Below are 24,751 nucleotides of genomic sequence, written 5' to 3' on the forward strand. Positions count from 1 at the left end.
CTATCTTCAAAGGATGTGGAAATTAATAATTAATGTCTGTGTTTCATGCATGGCCAAAGGTCAAAAAACTTTATTTTTCCTAGTATTGAAGTACCTGTATCGCCTCCGGTACATGTCTCTTGTTTTTCAGTGTTCTCTGTCATCCTTGTTTTTCCAGACAACTATGTGGTGACAGATCATGGCTCCTGTGTTCGCTCATGCAATACTGATACCTACGAAGTGGAAGAAAACGGCGTTCGGAAGTGTAAAAAATGTGATGGGCTGTGCAGCAAAGGTATAAAAAGCATGGTGTGAAATAGTAAGGCTTTGAGATGATAGATGATTTATTAGAATAAATAGATGGAGTTCTGAACTGAATTGAGCCCTCGAAGTGCAGATTCAATACACATATCCACTGCTAGTTTGAAGTTTTGACAGGCTGTTTTCTCAGGAAGCATGGCAGCAGAGCATGCTTCAGCTGGGATATGCTCCAAATGTGCTTACACAGATAAACTGCACTTAATCACACATCAGCATCCTTTATGTAGCCTTCTCAGTTCTCATCAACAGGAATAAAATGAAAATGGGACAAAGAGAAGGGCATGTGTCAGAATGTGTGTGTGGAGATGCAAAGACCAGGGCTGTACAGGTGTGCAAAAGAGAAGTGTTTTTCCTTTTGTGATTTCTGAAAAGCAACAATAGGCAAAAGATTTGTGACACTGATCTTACAGTGGTAGAATTGACCAAGCTTTTTGAACAGCAGTATTTTAGTATGTGTTTCCTTACATGTGATGATGCTTCTCTCTACCAAACTTTTGTGTCCCTATTTTAACAGTGTGCAATGGCATTGGAATAGGTGAACTTAAAGGGATCCTATCCATAAACGCCACAAACATCGACTCCTTCAAAAACTGTACAAAGATCAACGGGGATGTCAGCATTCTTCCTGTTGCATTCCTGGGGTGAGTTGCCTGCTGGTCACTGAGGACTGGAAGAGAGGGACTAGGGAGAAATTCAGGCTGATTCATTCTTCTCCCAACACCTCCTTCTGTTTGTTTCAGGGATGCCTTCACAAAGACACTACCCCTTGACCCTAAGAAGCTGGATGTCTTCAGAACAGTCAAAGAAATATCAGGTCAGTGACATGGGTTAAGCATGAGATATTATCTGAGTGGTACTGCCAAAAACCTAAAGCAAGAAGAAGAAAGTTCTCAAAGTTTGTGAGCGGAAGAGCAGGCAAATGGTTTCTGTTCCTGAGCTTGCAGGGTCACTGCTCACACTGGAGGTTAGCAGCATCTTGCCAGTATTATACCCACCCTGCCTCCCATCCAGGGATTTCCTTGGATGTTTCTGGTTTTTCCAGATCATCCCTCCTACTGAATTGTCAGCCCTACCGAGGACTAAAAGTAGAAGCAATTCTCAGCTACTCAAGAAGTGTGTGGTGATTCAGGGGCATGCCACTCTATCTGAAAATAGCCAAGTGTTTCTATTTGTGGAAAACCTTTCTGCAGCTCCTTAGGGAACCATGCTCACTCTCTTGCATCATCCTCATGGAGACACATGGAGACACTCTCTCCAGCCCAAAGAGCCCTGCCTGGAAATGAGCACAAAGTGGCCAAGAGCCACAAAGTATGAGAGTGCTTGACTGCGATCTTGCACAGGCATCAACTTGAAAGTAATTTTGTTCATCCAGTTATAAAACAAATGTAATGTCAGAGCCCGTGGATATGACTCCAGGTCCACTTCTCTTTATCTCTTTTACCTGTCTTTTTGCCTTCAGGGTAGCAGTGACTAACTTCAGAGTTTCATACTTCTTTGTGCAATTTCCCAAATTCTTTCCCTTCTCCAGAGTACCATACCTGAGCAGAGAAATTTGCTTGTCATAACAAATGCACTGTGAGCTGCTGGCTGTTCTTTGCCTACTTTTTCTCCTACTGAAGGGCAGCTCACAAAGGGGACAATGCCTCCTCATGCTGCAGGAAGCCCACAACCCCTCAAGCAAGGTACTCTTGTATCAAGAGCCATCATTGGCAGCTCAGTGTGTCAGATGCACAGCCCCTGACACACTGTTCTCTGGTGTTCCTGAGCGTTATGGTGGACTAAAGAGTAAACAGTAAAAGAGTTTACAAAGCAGTGTTTACAAATATCCCTAGCATGTCATGTTTAATTTTGAGATTCTCAGAAAAGCACGTGGAAAGCACAAGTGCCTTCTCCTGGCCGAAGAGAATCTCAAGAAGGACATTTCACCTCCAGTACTGACTGTGTTTGCATTATTATTATTTTTTTTAAATCTTCTTTTCTTTATTTCAGGATTTCTGTTGATTCAGGCCTGGCCTGATAATGCTACTGATCTCTATGCTTTTGAAAATCTGGAGATTATCCGAGGCCGAACCAAGCAGCAGTAAGTAAATGATGTGCCAGGATGCCTGTAAAAGGAGCTCTGCTGGGAGCTGCATTTCTCTGAACATACCAGGGTGCCTAGCACCAGGGTGTCACAAAACTCATGCAAAACAGGAAATAGCCTGAAAGATGCTGAGCACCATTTTGGTAGCAGTAGAGTAAGATCAAATGCGCAACTCTGTACTGTTGTTAGAGCCTGCACCCAGCACCCATTTGAGTTTGCCCTGAGAGGAAGAGTGGCTTTGGACCAGCACAAAATAGCTTCTCTGCCTACTGCTATCCTTACCCATCATTCATTTGATGGAGTGCATGTGTCCTGCCAGATTTAGTTTAAAATTCCCATTAGAAAAAATTGATTACACTGCAATACATACCAAAAGATTATTTCTCCAAGTACAACCCTGCTTACTAATTCTCTTTTTTATGTGTCTTCTTTTTGTCCATTTCAGTGGCCAGTATTCCCTTGCTGTTGTTAACTTGAAAATACAGTCCTTGGGGCTGCGCTCCCTCAAGGAAATAAGTGATGGAGACATTGCCATTATGAAGAACAAGAACCTCTGCTATGCTGACACCATGAACTGGCGCAGCTTGTTTGCTACTCAGAGTCAGAAAACAAAAATAATACAGAACAGAAATAAAAATGACTGTAGTAAGTCAATCTGCTTTCCTGCCCTCGCAAATGCTCTTGATGAATTGGAAGAGCAATTAATGCAAAATTCATCAGAGATGCTGCTTTATAGAAGACAGTGAGGAGAAAAGGGAGTTGGTCCCACAGGGGATGTGGGCTTCATGGTGATCATACATCCTGTTATGGACACAGTGAGGGACAGAGAAGCCAGCTGTAGACATCAGGCTTGTTTGATAAAGTTAGTCACTCAGCAGTGGTTCCTGGGCCAAAATCTATTTATTTCTTTTAACCGGAATGTGAATTTGCTACACATCAGAAAAGTGTCTCCTCTGGTACTGGTTTTGCTATACTGTAGGTCTGGTACATGGTCACAGTGGATCTCATTTTAATTTTGAAAGGCCAGAATTTGCTCCAAAAATAAAGGCCAGAAGTCAAGTTTTGGGAATTAGGAAAATTGTGATTATTCCTCTTCTACTAAGGTCATTCGTGTCTGCTTTGGAATAGTTTGAAAAAAAGTGATTGTCAGGATGAAGTCATTTGCCATGCTGTATCTGCCCTTTCTCTTGCCCTGAAGTTCATGGTTTCTCTTTTCTCAGCTGCTGACAGGCATGTGTGTGACCCGCTGTGCTCGGACGTGGGCTGCTGGGGCCCAGGGCCTTTCCACTGCTTTTCCTGCAGGTTTTTCAGTCGCCAGAAGGAGTGTGTGAAACAGTGCAACATCTTGCAAGGGTAAGGCCCTTGGGGGTTTTGGTTTTAGAATGCGTGTGGCTAGAAAGTGAGCAAGACGAAGGGTCTTTGGATTTTGGTGTGTTGGCAGAGGTGTTAGCCTGAGCAAAAAAGATATATATTCGGGGATTTTTTCAAGCATGGGGAAAAATTCAGGCCAGTTCTCAGCATTGGTCATACCCACTGCTCCTGAGCATCAGGCCTGCTGCGAAGCTGTCAAGGAGGTGAAGTGCTGCCTTTCCTTCCCAAACGGTACAAAGGAATTTAAATCACCAGTCTGTGCTGGTCATGTTAAACGCATCAGGCAAGAGTCAGAGATAGCTGTCACCATCAACCACAGAGGCAGTTGTAGAAACACAGCCACTCCCCATAGGTTTCCTTGCTGCAAAGGCTCTCCTAGTTATACTCAACGTGTTGGATTTGCTGAACTGCAGCATGTTTCATTAGATCAGAGCGTACCTGGTGTGCTCTGGGGCTGTCACCTTCAGGACAGGGCGATCTTGCTCACCAGCCAGATTAGTAACTTGCCCTCCAATGTGCAGTGTTGCAGTTAAGGGAAAAATAGGCTCCATCTGCAGAGCACTGGGTGCAGTAATTTGAGGCAAAATATTGCTTCAGTTCTTCACAAGTCAAGGAAAGCATACCAGTGTCTTTGTATCAGGGCTGTGGCTGTTTTTTTTTCAGTCAGTTCAGCATGTGATATAGGCAGGGAAAGCATGGCTAGCACCAAAAAATATGCTGATCTTCAGAAATGCAGAATAGACTAATGCTTTGCCATCCACAAATTTGTTGGTGTAAACACTTCTGCCTTTGTTTCTTACTAAAATCTTTAGTGCTAAATAAGAACTTGACAGGATGCTCATGCCCATGATGATTTGTCTATCAACTTGCCATTCAGCAGCTGTCTTTTTCATAAGTGAATTCCCTCCAGCAGCTTTTATGATCTGAAGGGCAGATCTGGGCATTTTTTGTGTCCTGTGATGTGTAGATGTAGTTTAATTAATAACTCTATTACTTGAAGGAGAACAGCTTTATTGCTATTGAAACCATCTGCTCCCAAACTTTCATATTTTAGTGATTAATTGTGTGTTGTAGTGAGGGCATGAATTTAATTATTAGAGCATTGCTGTTTAACTTTTCTAATTATTATTTGGAGCTTTAGAAACACTTGAAATTATTTTGCTGTTCTCTTTGCATCGCTACCATTTAAAAGCTTCTGAAAATCTTTGAGAATATTCTGTGTCATGAGCTTAAAATGGAAAGTAAACTCATTTGTAGTGTGTGGCCTGGAGTGCCATGTGTTCCACTGCCATCTAAATTTCCCTTTCCCTTACCTCTCTGTAAGCTGAGAAACTGCCCCTGGTGGGCTGACATCAGGCAAGATGGTCCCTACACCTCCTCTTGTATCAGGGCAATCATCCTGATGGATTCAAGCTGGGAAAGACAGGAGGTGGAGAGACGAACAAATTTTAATCCTCACTAATTAGCTGGGGCTTTATTATTTCTCTTTTTTCTTCTATTCCAGAGAGCCACGTGAGTTTGAAAGGGACTCCAAATGCCTCCCCTGCCACTCAGAGTGTCTGGTACAGAACTCCACTGCATACAACGCAACCTGCACTGGACCTGTAAGGATAGACCTGGCTTAGCAAAACAGTACCTTGGGCTGTAGTTTGTTATAATGGGATGATCTTGAATTCCCATTTACTCTTTGCCACAGTCAGGCACAGGTGGGGGAGAGGGGAAAAAACCAAGAGAGAGAACTTTAGGATGTGTTATCCACATAGCCTCATAGTCACAGGCATTGTAAGGTCTTTCTTGTGTCTTTGTGGAAAAAAACACACACAAAGAAAACATAAGTGAAGATATAGTAATTTGGGGATGTGTAATTACTGAACAGCCAAGTTAGCATGAATAAATTACACTTCCTTGCTCACAGGAAAAGAGTTGTTAAAATAGTGGATCAGCATCTTGAAAAGACCTGTTAAAATTGAGATTTAAAAAGAGCTTACTGAAAAATACCCAGGATACAGTTTTTACTTAAAACTGTTTTTAACTAACTAGGCTAAAGTTTATAGCCAATGTTAAAGTAATGTAGGCATAAAGTATGATAAAAGAAAAGCACTCAAAACAAAATGATTGGATTTCCTTACTTTATATAGTTAGATATATGTTCATACTTACACAAAATACTTTTACAAAAGTCAAAACGCTGCAGTCTTGCAGTCAGTCCTGAATCTTTCTCAGTGTTTTTTATATAATTTTTCTTTAATTTTTAGAATACACTTATGTGTTATGAAATGTTCAGTTTGGCAACTGTGAAAAATAATTTTAATCAGATAAAATTCATGTCTTAATGATAAACCTGTAACTCTCCTCTATTCTTCTTCCTCTGTCTCAATAAGCTTTTCTCACTAACTGAAATCAAATCACTTGCTTCTTCAGAGCACCTCTTGCCATCTCCTGCAGCCTCTGTATTTGACCCTTGCCCATCAGTCTGAGGAGTGACTGCTCAGCAATGTGAACTATTTCCATCCTCCCTTCCAGTTCAGACCACCTAAGGGATGCCATTAACATTATAAACTACTTCAGGTGTTGGCCACCCCTTGTTCCATATTTCCCAGCATCTAGTAATTAGTCAATTATATTAGCCCTTAGATATTACAGTAATTAAAGTAATCTTCACATCGCATGTCTTACTGTAATTCCACTGAAACAAACATTGTGGATCTGGCGTGGATTTTTTGTGGGTTTGTTTTTTCTGTAGAATTTGACCCAGAATTACTGTTTTCCCTGATTTAAAATACTTACAGCATTCCAGATGCTGTCACAGTCTGAGTAAAAACAGCTCTACCAAAAATGGCCAGAGGCATTGCCTTTAAACGCAAATGAAATGCCATTCAAAGCAGAAAATGCATGGCATCCTTGGGTAGTTTCCATTTCCTGTGCTTCTCAACACAGAGAAACCAGGGAAATAACGATTTGGGGCCAGTACTTCAGAGAGAGATAAGCAGAGCCAGCCATCATTTTAAATCATGTGATGGTAGACTGCAGCAGGAAATAGCTTGGCCTGCTTTTCAACTTACCCCTTAATGGGGTTTCATTAAATTGTTCCCCATTTTAAACAAAAAATGTGAGCTTTTCCACCAGGCAGAGGGCAGAAAAAAGGGCAGCAGGAACTATGCAGCAACAATCCCAACTTGAGGAAGAATTAGCTTTAAACACCAGGTATTGCCCTTTGTACAGTCCATCCTACAAGAGCAAAAACTCGTAAGTATTTCAGGTAGCAGGGTAATGAAATCACAAAATGCTGAAGATGTTCCATAGTTGAACGCACAGATTTTATGTTCTGCGTTTCTTCCTGGAGGAGCGTAAGGAAATCGTAGATGAGTTGTTTCTTTTCTTCTTTGCAGGGCCCAGACCACTGTGTGAAGTGTGCCCATTTTATAGATGGTCCCCACTGTGTGAAGACCTGCCCCGCAGGGGTGCTGGGTGAGAATGACACCCTCGTCTGGAAGTATGCAGATGCCAATGCTGTTTGCCAGCTCTGCCATCCAAACTGTACACGAGGGTGAGTGAAACCATGTTCTGAATGGAGAGGAAGAAGTGAGAAGCATAAGAACAGCTTGTTTCAGGCTTTCTCCCTTCCTGACTGGTCCCATTTCAAAACACCAGGAACAAAAAATAGCAGGAAGTGAAAGAGGTCAGGCATACACAGGTAATGTAAGCAAAGTGCAGTGGACTTTGTAAATAGGAAAAGTTCAGTTGCACTTCTTTACACAGAAGGATCTGGGTCATTTAAAACAGGGTTGTTTGCTTACTTTCTGGTATTTTACAGAGCTTTGCACTAGTGGTGCACTTTTTTTTTTCCACCTGGCTGGGCACAAGGTCCTCTGTTTTTTGGGAGGAGCATCAGTGACATCTGGTGGATGCTGAGCTCCTGGGGCACCTTTGATTTTTTGGGAGGGAAATTCCAGTGGGAGTACCACAGTGATTTTCTTCCCCTTTTACTTTCCACATCCTAGCACATCCCAGAGTTCTTCTCCCCTATGTGTATGTTTATGTTTGGTGGCCCTGCTAGGCAGGGGGGTTGGAACTACATGATCCTTGAGGTCCCTTCCAACCCGGGTGATTCTGTGATTCTGTGTGATTCTGTGATTCCTGTTTCTCTTGTGACTGTTTGGGGATTTTGTACACCAGCTTTCTTCTGCTCTGCTTCTACAGCTAGGAATATATGCTCCATTAAAGAGAGCAATGACCCAAAAGCCCTGGAATTACTCAGTTTGTATCTCCAGCAACTAACAAAACACACTTGATTATTCTGCTCCATGGTGAGGGATCTGATTTTCTCATGGATTATGAGAATCAAAATCAGCCACATTCAGTGAAGTGGAAGAAAGGGGGACAGCACAACTGTAATTACTAGGACTAGATGATGAGTCCTGCCTCCAGAGTCTTCACCAGTGCTGTGTCTTATTGGTCCTTATGTTAAATACCAGGGGGTTTTAGGGGTGGGTGAGAAAGTGAGGTCTGATAAGGAAGCTTGCAGCTGCACAGTTCACACTCAATGCCTTTGTCATGTTCTAAAGGTTAATGACAAAGAAAAGGTGGAGGAAAATTCTTGTAAGGCTTTGAAAAGCCCAATGGTTTTCCATTTCTTTTATGATTTTGAAGTAACTTCGGCTGTTAAAACACAGTCCCCTCTGAAAGGCCATAAATCATAGCAGTGTGTCTGCATTACATCAAATGAGGATCTGTGGGTCGAGGAGAAAGTTATTCAAATATTGATGGATTTGGGAAATCTATAGCTGTGTCTGAATCAGGACAAGGAATATGTACATAGAGAGAGGAAATGCTGAGTTCAGGAAGTAACACTTTCAGGGATCGTACAGAGCACAAATTTTGCAAAAAGTAGAGAAATATTTCAGAGACTACAACTGCTGCTAGATTCCACCCAGTACAGCCATAAGATCTTGAGGCAGTTTATAACACAAGGTGACATTTCTCATTTGGGTGTCATCATAAAATTCCACATTAAGAAAGATGGTTATACTTAGTATTGGATAGATACGTGTCATAGTCTTTATTTCTTCTTTGACTTGTGAAATGAATCAGAAAATTACATGGGATTTGAAAAACATAGCTGATCTGTCATTTTATTCCCAAACGCCTTTTAACTTTATCCCACCAGACTTAATATTGATGGATTTGTGTGGGAAATACTTTCCTTAAAAAAAAAGAGCACAGATGAAAATTTACCCCTCTTTTCCCTCCACGTTCTGGCCTAGAAAAATAACTGGTCAGTCATTCCTCAGATTTCAGGTACTATTTTTTTTGCTGTTAGGAAGTGCATGAAGGCTTTGCCATAATAAAGTAGCATGAAAAACAGAATTTTTAGAAAGAATTAACTTGGAGGACTATGGTCACATTCTGGAATAATTCAAGAGTTTTTTTTTATTTCATATACCTAACAGGAGAAGTTGCACACGCTTTGTTACATTAGCATATAGAAATTCACATCCAGGTGACTGATAGAGTGTGATAGGCTGAGATCTTGGATTCTAGATCACTTTTCTTTTAAGTGCCCAAAGAAATAGCCTCATAGAAAGTGAGATACATCTCCTGTGACCACAGGCAAGCTGGTAGTTCTGCTCTGCATGTACAGCCTCGCTTTGCTTAGTTACACAACTAAGCAAACAAAACAAGCTGTAGGCAGACAGGGAATGCTAACAAAGAGGACTCCCAGGATCCAGGAACCAGTATGCACAGTACTTCCAGTATGTCCAGGACACCAGGATGCACATTCTTGCATGGGAGACCAGTGAACTCACAAGACCTTCCAGATGCTGGGTCTTGGAACACTGTGTTGGCCTCTAAACAAGTCAAATACATGGGGGAAGATCAGAGTAATGAAACCAAACAAATAAACAAAAACACAATAAAATGAGTACTTGCTTCCCCTCCTTACCCCCCTAGACCTAGGTCACTCCATGAAATAAAATCTTCAGCTCCACCTGCCATTTTGAATTTTTTCTGTTTCCTCTTCTCAGTAAGAGGGAACTCAGAGCACTCTTCCTGGAACAGGTTTACTCCTTAACACATGCATGACCTCCTCTGTAGCTGCTTTGGTATGATGGACCTTAAGTCAGCACAGAGAGCAGATACCACAAGCTGAACTCTCTCCTTGCTGTGCTCTGTTTTTCAGAGATGATGTAATCTCCTCTGTAATGCTCTCCTTCCTCAGCAGGCACCACAAAGACCACATTTCCTATGAAGAGCATACATCTTGTAGCCCAGAAGCACTTAGGGAATGCACAGTGCCCCTCAAGCCTGTTAGAGCACAATGTGAATGCAGTCACTGTGTTTTCATCCATGTTGTTTTTTATATGAAGCCTGCCAAAATGAATTTTGGACCTTTTAAATTCAAATGCAGGGAGAATGACTTGCTAGTAGAGTTTCTGGCTCTTTGGATAGCTGTCATACCTTTTTACATTACCAGTGGCATAAGATCTGAGATTCTGAAAGGAAAATATCATGGACACTGTAGTCAAAGGGAGTGCTGTCAAATCCTGTTTTCTGATGCAAGCGTGTATCTGCTACCGAAGCTTTTCCTTTAAGTCTGGAAATGGGAATCCTTAGCTTCTCAGGACACTGGGATAATACAGGAGGATCTGCAGCTGTGCATTTCCTTGTAGCTTTCTGTCATCTTGTATTCCTCTTCAGTCAGCCCTGAGCCCTTCTTTGCTAGAACAAATGACCACATAGAACCAGAGCACTGCTGATAGCACACTGTCTATCACACAGCTGTCTCCATGGCTGTTTATTTTTGTGGCCTCTGAGTCTAAGCAAGCTGATCAGTTCTTTTGAAGCTGGTGGATAGGACAGTACATGTAGAAACCACAGAAATATATTCAAAATAAAGAAGCAGGGAATCCAGGCCCATTTGAAATCTGTGTATCTGTGTTCTCTCCCCACTCTAACACATAAAAAGATGTTTTAAAATATTCTTTATAATGGTTACATAGCATAATTATACCTCTGTGTAAAAGGTTCTGGAGCAGGGCCATTGTGTGATGTTTGTTAGAGTGTGTGATTATTATAAATACCTGTGTTAGTGCTTGTTCTGCTCTAAAACATAAAATTTCCATCAGTAGCACTCTTCTTAGTTGGAATTATAGGAGTAGGTATGCTGGAGCTAACATGTTAGTAGCACTCATTTGTTTTTACAGGTGCAAAGGACCAGGTCTTGAAGGATGTCCAAATGGGTGAGTATTCCATCTGCTATAATTTACAACAGAGTTTGAAAGAATGCTTGTGTGTCTACATTTCTGCAGTGTCTGCTGGATGCTGTAACATTAGGCTGAAGCTTGGTAAAGTCCTGTTTCAGATTTGTATGAGGAAATGACCTCATACAAATATATAGAAAAACTATAAAAATGACTAAGTAATTAAGAACTGCTCCTACTGGCACAAGATTCCAAAACTTGTTCTGCTTACTTGTCAAAAGAAAGATCAAGATGAGACCTGGGTTCTGATACTGGAAAGGAAAAGGAGGAAGCTGGAAAAAAAAAGGGTAATGGTTTAGAGGCAGAAAGATACATGTTTAGAACTGATGTAGTTAATTCCCTGCATTATAGGGACGTAATTGCAGAGAACGTGGGGGCTTCTCCAGTCTGGAACCCCTACATCTTCAGCCTCTCCATGCAAAAACAGACATTCATTCTTCTCATGAGATCTTATTTTGCATTGTTTGGCCTCTTATCTTGCTCAAGAACATGCAAGAAGTCAACAGGTTTCTCGGACTAAGAGAGGAATTTAGTTTCTGACAATTATGTTATGCTATGGCAAGACAAATCCAGCTTAAAAATACTGTTAAAATATGACCTTTTTTAGTAGTAATCCCCAAGGAAATCTGATGGATTTCCAAGTACAAACCAATAGGCAACCTTGGGATACAGGTTCTTCTTTTCAATTTAAGTCTGAAACCAGCTGGACTGTTATAAACAGGCAGCTATCAGTACATGCAATACAGATTGTTCACACGCTACCCAGCCTCAGTCATTTTGTACCTGGGGAGAAGGGCAGATAGTTTGAAGTACATCGTGACCCATGCATCATGCACTCTCACAGTGATGATATAAATACTGCTGTCAGCTTCATCAACGGTATTACAGCTCTGTATGCCTTCTTGATATCACTTTACCTGTATGTATACAAACCTGTAAGTACCTCATCTACATGGAGAGCTTTCTCTTTTCCCTCCTGCTTTGTGATGTTAAAATCACCAGGGTAAACAAGCAGACCCATCTCTGCAAGGCTCAGCACTTGGCCATAGGAGCACTTTTTTCCTGAGAAAATTGGTTTATTAAAGGTTGCTTTGCAAATATGGAAAGACAACTACAAAAGCAAACAGCACAGAAATGGGAGATACAGAAAAACAATCAGCTGCAGGAGGAGGAGATGGCAGAGCAGTGGAGGAGAAATCTCCAGTGCAAAGCACAGTAGAAGTACAGATGGTCTCAAATCAGCTCAGTTCTTTTGATTTTTCACTATTCCCTGGCGATCAATAAACACAAAGGCTGGGTGAGGAACTTAAAAATACACTTACACCAGACTCCCAAAATGTCAAATTGTTGTAGGGAGGTGTCCAATCAAAAATCAGAAATGTATATGCAACCTCTGTAGGTTTGTCCTGAATCACACACCTAAGCATTGTCTTCTCTTTCTGCATCTCTGGTGCCCGGCAGCTCCAAAACTCCATCCATCGCTGCTGGTGTTGTCGGAGGACTCCTGTGCCTGGTTGTGGTTGGTTTGGGCATCGGCCTGTACCTGCGGCGACGTCACATCGTGCGGAAGCGCACGCTGCGCAGGCTGCTGCAAGAGAGGGAGGTGAGCACTGCCAACTGCCAACCCTGCCTGCTTTCCTGAGGGCAATGGAGCCGGACCACCTTAAACATGAGAGCTGCAGCACTGGGATCTGCCTCGTAATTCAATAAGCCCAGGCTTGGCTGCCGTGGCATCTGCCACACTCATTGGAAAAGAGGCAGTGGGCACCCAACACCTTCTCGTTTAATCTTAAGTCTGATCTCTGTGGATATAATTTTCCAAAGCCATAGGGATTTAGATGTGTAAATCTCAGTGGCAATCACTGAAAATTGCTACTCGAGGAAAAGACTGCCTGAGGGGTGATGTGTAATATGCTTGCCATGTAAACCCTCAGCACTGAGTCATTTCTCCCTCCTGAGAAGCCAAGTGGCAACAAAAGAAAATCAAGAAAGGGAAAAAACTGACTTACATATCAAAACAAGTGTTAAATATTTCTGTTTGGAGGCCATTGCTACTGTTTGCAACAAGGTTTAGATCAAATTTTAACAGTCAATTCAACTTTTCCTTTTCGATTTATACAATGATTGTGCTCAGAGTTTAAACTGTTGTTTTTAAATGCTGTAGTCTGGGGGAGCTACTTCCAGTACCATGGGAATTTCATCTAATTAAACAAGAGCAAACCTGAAAGGTTGCAGGTGGTTCTTGCACATTACTTTAAACATTTTTATAATTTATATGCAAGTTGAAAAAAATAATCTTATTTAAGATCTGTGGTAATTGCACTGTTCTTTGTGCCATATTTTTTAAGTCTTTTATGTCTAAGTCTTCATTTGAACAGCAATATTCCTTCATTTTCCTTCAAAATGGCAGCTGCTGTTCTGCTCAATTTCAGTGAACAGAAATGGTGTAGTGGAGCTTATTTTGATTTATTTTACCTCTGAAATTTGGAACAACTCTAGATATTTATTGCTGTAAGTCAGAGCAGAACTGCCCTCACATAAATTTCAGCTGGAATAATATGTTCATTATTTAAATGTAGGATTAATTTCCTTCCCAAATTGTGCTGCTTGCTGTACCCCAACCTGCGTCCTTCTAAAGCCTTGTTCTTCTGTCTGCACCAGCTTGTCGAACCGCTGACACCCAGTGGGGAGGCACCAAACCAGGCCCACCTGAGAATTTTAAAGGAAACAGAATTTAAAAAGGTCAAAGTTTTGGGTTCTGGAGCTTTTGGCACTGTTTATAAGGTAAGATCACAATGTTTCTCTTCCCCTCTTTGTCTTGTTCCCACACAGGAAAGCCACCCAAACAGAGCATGAATTGAGAGCTGAGGTTACTATTGTAGATTTTTTTCACTTTCATAACTTGTATGTGTTGAACTGGCAGAGATACTACTAAAATTGTCATTAACTCATTTATTAATTTGATAACATGGGATTTTTTTGTGTGTTGCTGAACCAGTGATTTATAAACTGGAAGTGGCCAGGTTTCCTATTGCAGATGCCACAATGTGCTAATTAATTAGATTTCTATCCAAGTAAGGTGTTCCTTATGCATGTCTTGGGCTATCCATAGAGGTAATTAACATGGAGTTTTTTTGCATTTTTTTTCATAAAAATACGGTAGAAGTAACAAAAAATGAAATGTCATTCCACTGACAGGATTCTTTTAATACCCGCAAGACATAATGACTTTTTGCATATTGATTGTCAAATTTTTTGTTATTTGCTTTGCTTTCCCATTGTTCAGAATATTTAAGTCTACTCAGAAGATGTAAAACGTGTACATAATTGTGAGAATGAAATTGTTAGACATAAGATCTGAGTAATTCTTTGTTCTTCTTTTTGGTAGGGACTTTGGATCCCAGAAGGGGAAAAGGTTAAAATTCCTGTTGCTATTAAAGAATTGAGAGAGGCTACATCACCAAAAGCCAACAAGGAAATACTTGATGTAAGTGTTCATATTTGTTTTGCCAAGTTGACAGTGGACTGTGGATTTTCCCCTTTAGCAGCTAAAGGGATTTCAGAACATTGGCTGGCAAGAAATATTTAACATCCCAGCCAGAATTCTTCATATAAAATTGCGGTCATAATGCAACTGTTTTGAATCCTGACATTGCAGATTGTTGTCACATGGTTGCTTAGTTATAAAGGAATAAGTTAACTGTTAATCCGCAAAGAAAAATTCCCAGCTAGTTTCTCAGCCATGAAAAGTGAAAAATTGTCTCACTTCCTGAAAGAAGCTTGGGAATTTTACTTTCTTACTCGGATAAGACTTGCAATTTCACAAAACAGGGAAAAGGCTGTTTTGAGGCACTGTTTCTCATATGCTTTCAGAGGGACAAAGATCAGCAATTCTCAGATGACTGAGATCTCTGTTAGACCTTGCCAGGTCCCCAGGAGCTGCTGACAGCCATGGCTAAACAACTATGGTCTGGAAATTGTCTTCCAGATTTTGTCTCTGGACTTCTGGAACAAGCTTCCTAGCATTATCCCGTGGGGAGAAACCACTTGTTTCCCCTAAGCCATTGGACAAGACACAAGCAGCACAGACCCTTTGCCCCCAGGCCAGTCTTACGCTTTTCCAAGTCCCAGACCCCCATGGATCCTGCTACTGCTCCACTGCATCCAGGGTAGGCCGATTTCCTCCTGCATGGGCCTTCCAGGGGCTGTTTCACAGTGATAAGGAGCACAACACAGTTTTCACAAATTGAACTGTGTCAAATTCCTGTATAGTGAAGGAAAAGTTAATTTATAAGCCTGTGGCACCACATCCTGCCTTCAGCAGAGCCAGATGCCCAAATGATACATTTGGTACATGCGTGGACTGCATGCTCTTTGGTGGTATCAAAATACTTTCTGTTGAAAGAAGTCAGAAAGATGATTCCAAAAGCTTTTTTCCTTTTGCTACACAACCAATATTTTAAGGTCACCGAAACATCAGAGATAATGACAATCAATTAAAGGTGATTTCTCCTACAGAAACATGCTAGGCATCAAACCAGCTCATCGGCTTTAGTTCCTGTAATCCAGACAAGCTCTCCCTGACTTTATTAGGGTAGGGCTAATTCAGAAGATTGTTGTTGAATACCAAGCATACTTGGAGCAGGTCAGAGCATACACAGAGACTTCCAAGATAAACAGTTGAAACAAAGGCTCACTTTAATGTCTACGACTACTTGGAGGGATGCTGGATGTGCAATAGCTCCCCTCTGCTCCCTTTGAGGAGGCCGTGTCCCTATTTCCCTATTACCAAATCTGGGAGCTCTCTGAAAGCTGTGTGGCCGAATGCCAACTCCACGCCTCCAGCTTCCCTGCTCTGCCCCAAGCCAGCCCAGCAGGGGCTGTGTGGCAGATGGGCAGAAAGCAGCTCTGAGCCTGCAGATTTCTTTTCCCCCTGCAGAAATTAATACAGCACGGAGCTGAATCCCAACAGGAAGCAACACTAGGAAAAGACGCCCTTAATCATCATTGCTGCTGGGTTTTGAGGCCTCCTGAGATTAGTGTACTTTGCTCTCTGCTTCCATCTAAGCATCATAGTAAATTCACAAGATTGTCTTAAAATCGTAAATGTTTACGTAATTAAAGAGCACATCATCTTCTTCTTTTGTCTTTCCTCAAGCTGCCTTACTCAGCATTCTCCTTTTTCGGTTACCTGCTCACATTCTGCAGGAGGTTGAGGATCCCTTAATTTGAGTTCTGCTGGAGATCATCTTCACACTGGCTGCCTGGAGGCCACTTGCATCCCATTGGCTCTTAAACAAAGAAACCAAATGCAGACTTAGCACCTCTGAAGAAATGTCGTTATGTCATGTTTTGTTTAGGCTGGCATGTCATACAGCAATTCCAGGGACAGAATGTATTGCTTAAGAATTGGGATTGTTTATTTCTTGAACGTCATTGCTATAATATCTTTGTTTAATAATAGTTCTTACCAGCTACACAGCTATATGACGTCTGTGGAAAGCTTGTTAGGTGGTGAGTTTACTGCTGTGGTATTTCATTTCTTAAGCTATTAGAAAGTGCAGATTTGCTTCTTTCCCTGCCACAATAGTGCTCTGTGGGCATTGACTATTAGTTTAGGCTTCTGGGGGCTGCTGACTTAATGCTGAAACTTTCAAGGGATGATTAGTTGGTGCGCTCTAGATACTGAGTTAAGATACTGACCTAAAAGCTCACTGCATGGAAAAATCCCCATTTATTTATTTAATTGTATCAGTTTTCAATCAAAGGCCTTTTAAGATGTCCAAAACAAAAATACTGCAAAATCAGATGGGAAGTTAGTTAAAAAAAAACTTCAGCTTTGCTTTTTCCCCTATTGTATATAACTCATAGAATTGCTCAGGTTGGAAAAGACCTTAAAGATTAGCAAGTCCAAGCACAACCTAACCACACTACCCTAACTCTAACAACCCACCAGTAAACCATGTCCCTGAGCACCACATCCAAATGGTTTTTAAACACAATCAGGGATGGTGAGTCAACCACCTCCCTGGGGAGCCTATTCCAGTGTTTAACAACCCTTTTATAAAGAAGTGTTTCCTGATATCCAATGTAAACCTCCCCTAGTGCAACTTGAGGCCATTTCCCCTCATCCTGTCACCAGTGAGAAGAGACCAGCCCCACTCTGCTGCAGTCACCTTTCAGATACTGGAAGAGAGCAGTAAGGTCTTCTCTCAGCCTCCTCTTCCCCAGATCAAACAGCCCCAGTTCCTTCAGTCTCTCCTCACAGGCCATATTCTCCAAGCTCTTCCCCAGCCTTGCTGCCCTTCTTTGGACCTGCTGCGGCACTTCCATGCCCTTTCTGTACTGAGATGCCCAAAACTGAACACAGCACTCAAGGTGAGGGCTCATCAGTGCCGAGTACAGGGCAGGATGACTTCCCTGGTCCTGCTCACCACACCGTTCCTGATCCAAGCCAGGATGCCATTGGCCTTCTTGGCCACCTGGGCACACTGCTGGCTCATATTCAGCCCACTGTCCATCACTACACCATTCTTTGAGCTGGCTCTCGACAGTGGATCTCAATACAAATACAAATCCCAAATTTTAATCTGTAAGTAGTTTTTGCATAAAAAACTGTGAAGTCTGAGGTTCTTATCCCTCATGTCCATGTTAAAAGGTGTATTCAGTTTTTCCAGAGGCTACAACAGCCTCTCGGGACCTCTTGTCTCTTAACTGCGGACAGAGCAAAGAAGAGGCACCGTGTTTACCTTACTCAGGGTGTACAGGCTTGAAAGAAGAGTTTTTCAGGTATTTATGAAACTCAAACCCAAAAGGCTTTATTAAGGTTTTCATAAAATGTATAACTATTTTCTTGATATCATAGACAAATACTTTGGTTGTATGTAAGGGAGTGTTTCACATCCCTTTCTTCCCTTCTTTCTTCTCAGGAAGCCTATGTGATGGCTAGTGTTGACAATCCTCATGTGTGCCGCTTGCTGGGAATCTGCCTCACTTCTACTGTGCAGCTCATCACCCAGCTCATGCCTTATGGCTGCCTCCTTGACTACATCCGAGAGCACAAGGACAACATTGGCTCTCAGTACCTCCTCAACTGGTGTGTGCAGATTGCAAAGGTAAGTTGACCGGCTTGGCTTTGGGGCCAGCTAAGACCCAGGCTGTGACAGAGATATCAGGAAATACATCATGTGTTTGTTTACTTACCTGTCTGCGCAGGTCTCCATATTTCACTATGCCCCATAGTTCCTGGAAACTTGATACACATCACCAAGCCGTCGCTTTGTTTTAAACAATTTATTATTTTCAAGCCACTGAGCAAACAAATTGCTCCTAGGCAGCATAATATTGTCACCAATGAAAACTAATCACCCAGTGATGAAACAGTCATATAATTAAGTTGTGACGGAGAAAAGAATCTGTCATTCTCATAACAAAATGTTGCTTCAAGTTACCGTATTTATTTGGGCTGTGCCACAAGGCAAACAGTAATGTTAAATATACCTTCTAGCATGCTCTGGAGAATGACCCTGGCTTTTCAGGCTGAAATCTGTGTGGTCTGGGGATCAAAACTGCTGATTAATAAATACCATCTGGCTGTGACCAAAGACATTCCAGGCACCACAGGGATTTTTGCAATTCAGATACAATGAGTTGGTGCATGATCAAATTGCCACAGTGCTAAATAAACATCATTATCACACCTGGCACTGGTTATCTGCCTGTGCGTGGAATTAAGGAGAAGAGAAGCAAAGGAGATTGAAGTACAGCCCTTAGCAGCAGTATGCTGCGTGAAAAATGGTTCGGTATGTAAGAGTGGGGCAAAACCAAGCTGCAGTTTGTGTAAGGCTTGTTTTGTGAGATAGCATTATTTGCAAAGTCTAGATCCTTAATGCTGCTCATTTCAGTAATACCAAGTTAACCACACACTTACCACATTATTGGTCCCTTGAGACCTTGTATACATCTCAAGCTCTCCTGGCCATGGTTTGCTTTCAGAAATGTATCCACCAGAAGTATACAGTGCATACTTTTCATCTAGTTATGTGTATTTTTTACAGCACACTCCACAGCAAATTAGTTTGTGTGTCCACCGGTAACACGAGCTGCCATTATTCTGACTCTTGCTCTCTTATTTGAAACCAGTTATTGCTCTCTCCTGGTCTTTCTTCCTGTGGATGATGAACCAGAGGCCACATTTCCCTCCTTTTCTTCCTCCTCCTCATTCATTTTTAAGGTGTCAAAATCAGTCCCCAGACTGATCCTCAGAACACCCCATTTGTTGTGCGCTTGCCTGAAACGTTACCATCCACAATAGTTGCTTCTTTTTTATTATCTTCACATCAGTTCAGCATTCACCTATAGCAACCTTTACCCTTTTGCTTGACCTTCAGCATCCTCCTTTGTGTTGCTCCATACTGAAGTTCTCCTCAAAGTGCTTGTAAATAATGCATATGGCTTTTTCCCACCAATGTGTCTGGTGTTTCTGCTGCACCGATAAAGTCATGCCCCGTATTTTGAATTTCTCTGACCCTGAAAATGGGGAGAAAAATTATAACAATATACTTGTGTCTGGAAACTAACCAGAAGGAAACAAATTCACTGCGAAGTTTATTTTTGTTTCTGTTTTCACAGCTTTGAAATAATTTCTCTTTGTATCTTTCACAAACATTGTATTTTACTAAGCCATGTCTTTCAGACAAAATGAGTCTATCCACACCATGTGCAGAAACACTTTGAAGTCTCTTTGAACATATTAGTCTCACACTTAATGATGAAAAAATGGCTTAAATCAGAGACTTGAACACTAATAAAGATCTGTTGTACTTTCTGCATGAGCAGTTCAACATCTTTGGTGTATGCTTATGCATGTGTACAAGTCCTTTGGGTCCCAGAGTCTTAAATAGCTTAGCGTGAAACTGATATTCTGCTTTTCAGTAGCTTTGAGTCCTAATAAGACTCTGCAGCAATACATGCTTAGCAGGAAATGTTTGCTCCACCGGGGTGAGATTTTGTGATTTTTTTAAGATAGTCAGTTTTCTATTGGTAGCTCATTTTTTTTCAAGAACTCTGCTCATTAAAGACATATTTGTATAATTAAATGCATGCTCACAGAGGCTTTGTGCCAGTCTGTTTGGGTGGTTTGTTTTGGCAACACAAGCAGCTCTAAGCACAGGGGTTTTTCTGCTGAGAAAATGCAGTGGAAGATTCACTGGTGGTCCAGGTTAACAGTGGGCTTTAGGATGGGAGTGGAGTATGGAAGGGAATTACTCCCTCCAGTGCCCTGTCATCAAATTTTGCTCGTTTTGGTGTTAATTCTGTAGGCCAAAAGCACTTTTTAAATGAATTCTGTCTTTGTAAAAATACAAGCATGTAATCTACTGCCAGCAGAAACCTATGGACTGGGAATAATTGTGGTTTTTAGAAGGGATCTCACAGGAAACTTAGAAATCATGGTTTTATTTAATTCCGTGCACCACAAGATTGGAGTTGAGGGAACAAAGAATTAACTCTATGGTCAGAGAGGCAGATGTTAGGATCATGCCTTAAAAATCAAACCAGCACAATTAGCAGTTTTATCTGTCTGAGAGATCTGTAGTCACTCCAGAGAAAAGTCTGTTCTTCCTTGAGAGAAGTTGTACCAAAAAAGCACGTATGCTATGGCAATGAAACCAGAAGAACTTGCCTTTACAAAGAGGACTTGAAAATAGATGCAACTCTGAGCTCAGCCATTACATGAGGGTTTTTTAACTTTTTTCCTTTTATTGTGTTTGCAGAGATGCCTAATTGCTATCTGTGCAAAGGCAGAGTTCATTGTAACAAGGCACAGAAATGGCAGCTTTGAATAATGAATTTATTTTTGCTTGGACTCTTCTCCCAGGCAGTTTGTGTCTAGATTCTCCCAGCGAGGTTTGCCTGTGTGAATAAGGATGGTGATGGTCACCAGATATTGTGCTGCCTTGAGGTCATAGGAGTTGCACAACCACACCTGAAAGATGGGTTTGCCCACTCATTTGACAGTACTGTGCTGATTTTATATGTCCTGAACAAAGTCCTAGAGGAACCACATCCCCTGCTATACCTCCTGCCATCCCTTATATCTCCATGGTTCCATTTGAATACAGACCCACAGAAAGGTTACTACAAGACAGTAACGTAACTACCTCCTCCTCTGTGTAGTACATGCCCTCATCTTGCAATCAGCATCACAAAATTCAAAACAGCAAATCTTTCTGAAAGGGGAATGTGTTACCACATGTTTATGGTGGTGTGTATACAGTTACCATAGAGCAGCTGAAGTTTGGTGACTTATTTGCGCATCAAAGCCCGAAGTATATGAGCAAGATGCTTACCACCAGTCTGTTGTTTTGCAGGGAATGAACTACCTGGAGGAACGTCGCCTGGTGCACCGTGACCTTGCTGCCAGGAATGTCCTTGTTAAGACTCCACAACATGTGAAAATCACAGACTTTGGGCTGGCAAAGCTGCTTGGGGCTGATGAGAAGGAGTATCACGCAGAGGGAGGCAAGGTACAAGGCACTAGAGGATGAACCATGGCGTGTTTATCGGTGTGTTCGTGTGTTCATGCATGAGTCTTTATGTTAAAAATAGGAAAAAAGAAGTGGGCTTTTCAGAAGACTCAGCTGCAATCTCAGCTTGCTGCCTTTGAAGCCTGTGGAAGTCTGCTGAGCACAGCCAGAGCAGCATCAGGCCAGTGTGACTGCAGTAGGAGCAGAGGTTGCAGAGCAGCAAGGGCTTTTGAAATTCCCACCCTGAATGTCTGGAAAAAAACAAGGTTATTTAAAAAACAATAAAAATGAAAGCATCTCTGAATTCATCACAGAGCCAACACCAATAAAACGGTGCAGTTTGTGAAGAGAAAGGGAATGCCGTATGTTTATAGCAGAAGAAAGACCTGTCAGGCTTGGTTCAACATGCCTTTATGTTGTACTACATGCTGATGAAGGGAATGTGTCCTGCTGAGAAATTAACAAGAATCTGCTTGCAAATATTGCAGCAACCGTAAATGGAAATCAGATGAGCACAAATCAGTCTGTGTCATACTGTCTGAGATTGGATTTCTATTCTGTTACAACAGGAGAAAGTTAAAAAATTAGTAATTTAACTGTTAAAAATATGGTAAAACTAACTTGTAAGAGATATTTATAATAGCCTCAAAAATTTCACAAGTTTCCAGGTTTAGCATAATAAATTAAAACAGTAACAAGGGACTCAGAACTTGCCTGCTTTCCACTCAAATAATTGTGTTGTTTCACTGTGTTTTTTGACCCCCTTCCACAACCAAATCATTGACTTAAACACCACCTGGTGGTAAAGGTTGCTGATAAAATTTGGTTCAGCATCTTATGGCTAATTTGCGGATCTTCCTAGGTTCCTATTAAATGGATGGCATTGGAGTCAATTTTACACCGAATTTATACTCATCAAAGTGATGTCTGGAGTTATGGTGAGTCTGAAAACATAGTTATAGTTTTTGTAGATGTGTTGGAACAATTGCAATGACATTGAAAAGAGTTCTTTATTCTTCCTATTATCTGAAGATTGAGAGATTAAACCTAAATAATGGGCCAAAATCACCTATTCACTAAGTAAAAGTCCCACAGAACTGAGCGGTGGTGAGGTGTAAGAAGTTTTGCAGAGTATGCTTCCACATGGTGAGCCCTTCCCTGACAGGAGCTACACGTGGGAGACTGTACTCCTCCAAACGGTGAACTGCTGAAGACCGAAAATCAAGCAGTATAATGAGAGGGAGGACATAAAACCATTGGCCACACTGCCAGTCAGCATCAGTCAGTGTAACTCCACTTTCTCCTCTGGCACTATTTGAGGTGATGATATAACCTTGTCTTGTCACAGTGGCCTAAAATGATTCAGAGTAGTTGCAAAAAGGCAAGGAGTATGATGTGCTCTCTGGGTACTGAGAGGACAACAAGGAAAGAAAAGCAACTGAAATCATTCATTTTATACTTTGTACAAGAGATAAAAGAGCTGAAAGGAAAATTTTCAGAGCAACTTGTTGCAAAATTTCCACTCCATGGTGTCATACTCCTGGAAGAAGTTAAGTACAAATGTCAGACGCTGTATCCATTTAGAAAAAGTACAGTCTCTGGTTCTCTTAATCCATTTATGTATCTTGGCATCCGAAGTTTTATTTTGTATCCTAAGCTACTGGACAATCACAATAGCTACATCACAGAGTATGTCATCAGCAAACAACACTGAGGCAGATGGTTTACACATCTTTCAACAACTGCTCTTGCTGGTCTCCAAAGAGACTGTTTTAAACAAAAAGACAACTTCCATTTTTCAATACCCTTTCTAAGCTGAGTCAGGAGTCTGTAACCTGTATTTCCTTTCTTTCCTGCGGGGCTGGAAAGTCTGTGAGATGTTCAACACTGAGACACTAGTTGCAATTAAAAAGAAATAAAGGAAGGCAGGATGATTTCAAACTGTTTTATTAATGTGTATGTCTTTAATATCATGGCAAAAAGTGCTTTGCCTGGATGAGGATCTGTCAGTGTTTTTCTCTCAATTGACAAACACATCCAGGCAGGCCTCTCGGCTTCCTCCAAATTTCAGTCACTGTCTTCTCCTTTCCCTGCAGGTGTGACAGTTTGGGAGTTGATGACATTTGGGTCCAAGCCTTACGATGGGATCCCTGCAAGTGAAATCTCCTCTGTCTTGGAGAAGGGCGAGCGTCTGCCTCAGCCACCCATTTGTACCATTGATGTGTACATGATCATGGTCAAATGTGAGTTCAGTGGATTTGTGGGTGCTTTCCTAAACCCAATAAGTGGCACAGTTGTCTTCATTATGTAGGCATTTCTGTATGTTGTATTCTTGGTGATGGCATGGAAATTAGGTTACATGAAAAGAGCAGTGACAGGGTGCATTCCTGCACCTCATGCCTTAGGTGGGAGTAGAAGGCAAGATTTCGTTAATTGCTAATTCAGCCAACTAATGGTTTTTCACCATTCACACTGCTGGCTGATGTTGTCAATTATTTTAAGATGTCAGGCAGTATAAATCAGTATAACATTGTCCATGTGACCTGATACTCTGGTTTTAGACACCTAGAAAATAAAACTAACAATGACTTCTCCAGGCTCAGCCTTAGTTCAGTAATATGCTGTCAGGTAGGGCACACTGAAGGGCTTCTAAATCTCAAACCCTTTTTTCATCTATCAGCTGCTAAAATGTCATATTGTAACCTTGCTTCCTAAGCCAAGATTAGGCTGCATCCCTGCCAGTAGAGTTTGTGAGGATGCTGAGAGGCAGCCCACCAGGTGGCATTTAAGATCTTTTCACTGGAACAGACTGTAGCTTTTGCTGAAATAAAAGCTGTGCTACAACACCGACCCTGTAGTATAGCACTTTTGGATAGGCCTGGAGAGCCTGTGCATTGCTGTGCTGGGAAAGGCACTTTGCAAGGAGAGTCTGATCCTGTGCTCACTGTGGTGAGAAGGAACCACATCCAGACATGTCCATCTGCATCCATCAGCAGTGCTCAGACCCATAAGCATTCTCCTGGAAGTCCCTCCTCAGCAATGCTGATCCCTGGTAACACCTGAGCCCTACCAGATTTTGGCAATCCTGTCCCAGATCTTCAAAAGCTCTGCACAACAGTGTGTCTCCAAATGCTGAGATTTTGAGTCCTGGCAGCTCCATTCCACTGCCCTTCTTTAAAGCCAGGCTAGAGCTAGAAAGCAGGCGTTTT

The 24,751-nt window shown here is 41.7% G+C and overlaps 1 protein-coding gene across 2 annotated transcripts in view; it reads left to right on the top strand.

Moving 5' to 3' along the window:
* EGFR (epidermal growth factor receptor) overlaps nt 1–24,751 on the top strand; it is a gene marked incomplete at both ends in the record, with an annotated part of 143,668 nt that overhangs the window by 114,694 nt on the left and 4,223 nt on the right. For both annotated transcript variants that reach the window (XM_079538685.1, XM_079538686.1), the window contains 16 exons: nt 158–274; nt 815–941; nt 1,041–1,114; nt 2,290–2,380; nt 2,829–3,028; nt 3,604–3,736; nt 5,259–5,358; nt 7,144–7,301; nt 10,960–10,995; nt 12,478–12,619; nt 13,678–13,800; nt 14,405–14,503; nt 17,946–18,131; nt 21,387–21,542; nt 22,405–22,480; nt 23,639–23,785. In XM_079538685.1, coding sequence (XP_079394811.1) covers nt 158–274; nt 815–941; nt 1,041–1,114; nt 2,290–2,380; nt 2,829–3,028; nt 3,604–3,736; nt 5,259–5,358; nt 7,144–7,301; nt 10,960–10,995; nt 12,478–12,619; nt 13,678–13,800; nt 14,405–14,503; nt 17,946–18,131; nt 21,387–21,542; nt 22,405–22,480; nt 23,639–23,785 — 1,965 coding nt within the window. The remainder of the gene's footprint in view (nt 1–157; nt 275–814; nt 942–1,040; nt 1,115–2,289; nt 2,381–2,828; nt 3,029–3,603; nt 3,737–5,258; nt 5,359–7,143; nt 7,302–10,959; nt 10,996–12,477; nt 12,620–13,677; nt 13,801–14,404; nt 14,504–17,945; nt 18,132–21,386; nt 21,543–22,404; nt 22,481–23,638; nt 23,786–24,751) is intronic.

Source organism: Tetrao urogallus (genome assembly GCF_951394365.1).
Source record: "Tetrao urogallus genome assembly, chromosome: 7".
NCBI lineage: Eukaryota > Metazoa > Chordata > Aves > Galliformes > Phasianidae > Tetrao > Tetrao urogallus.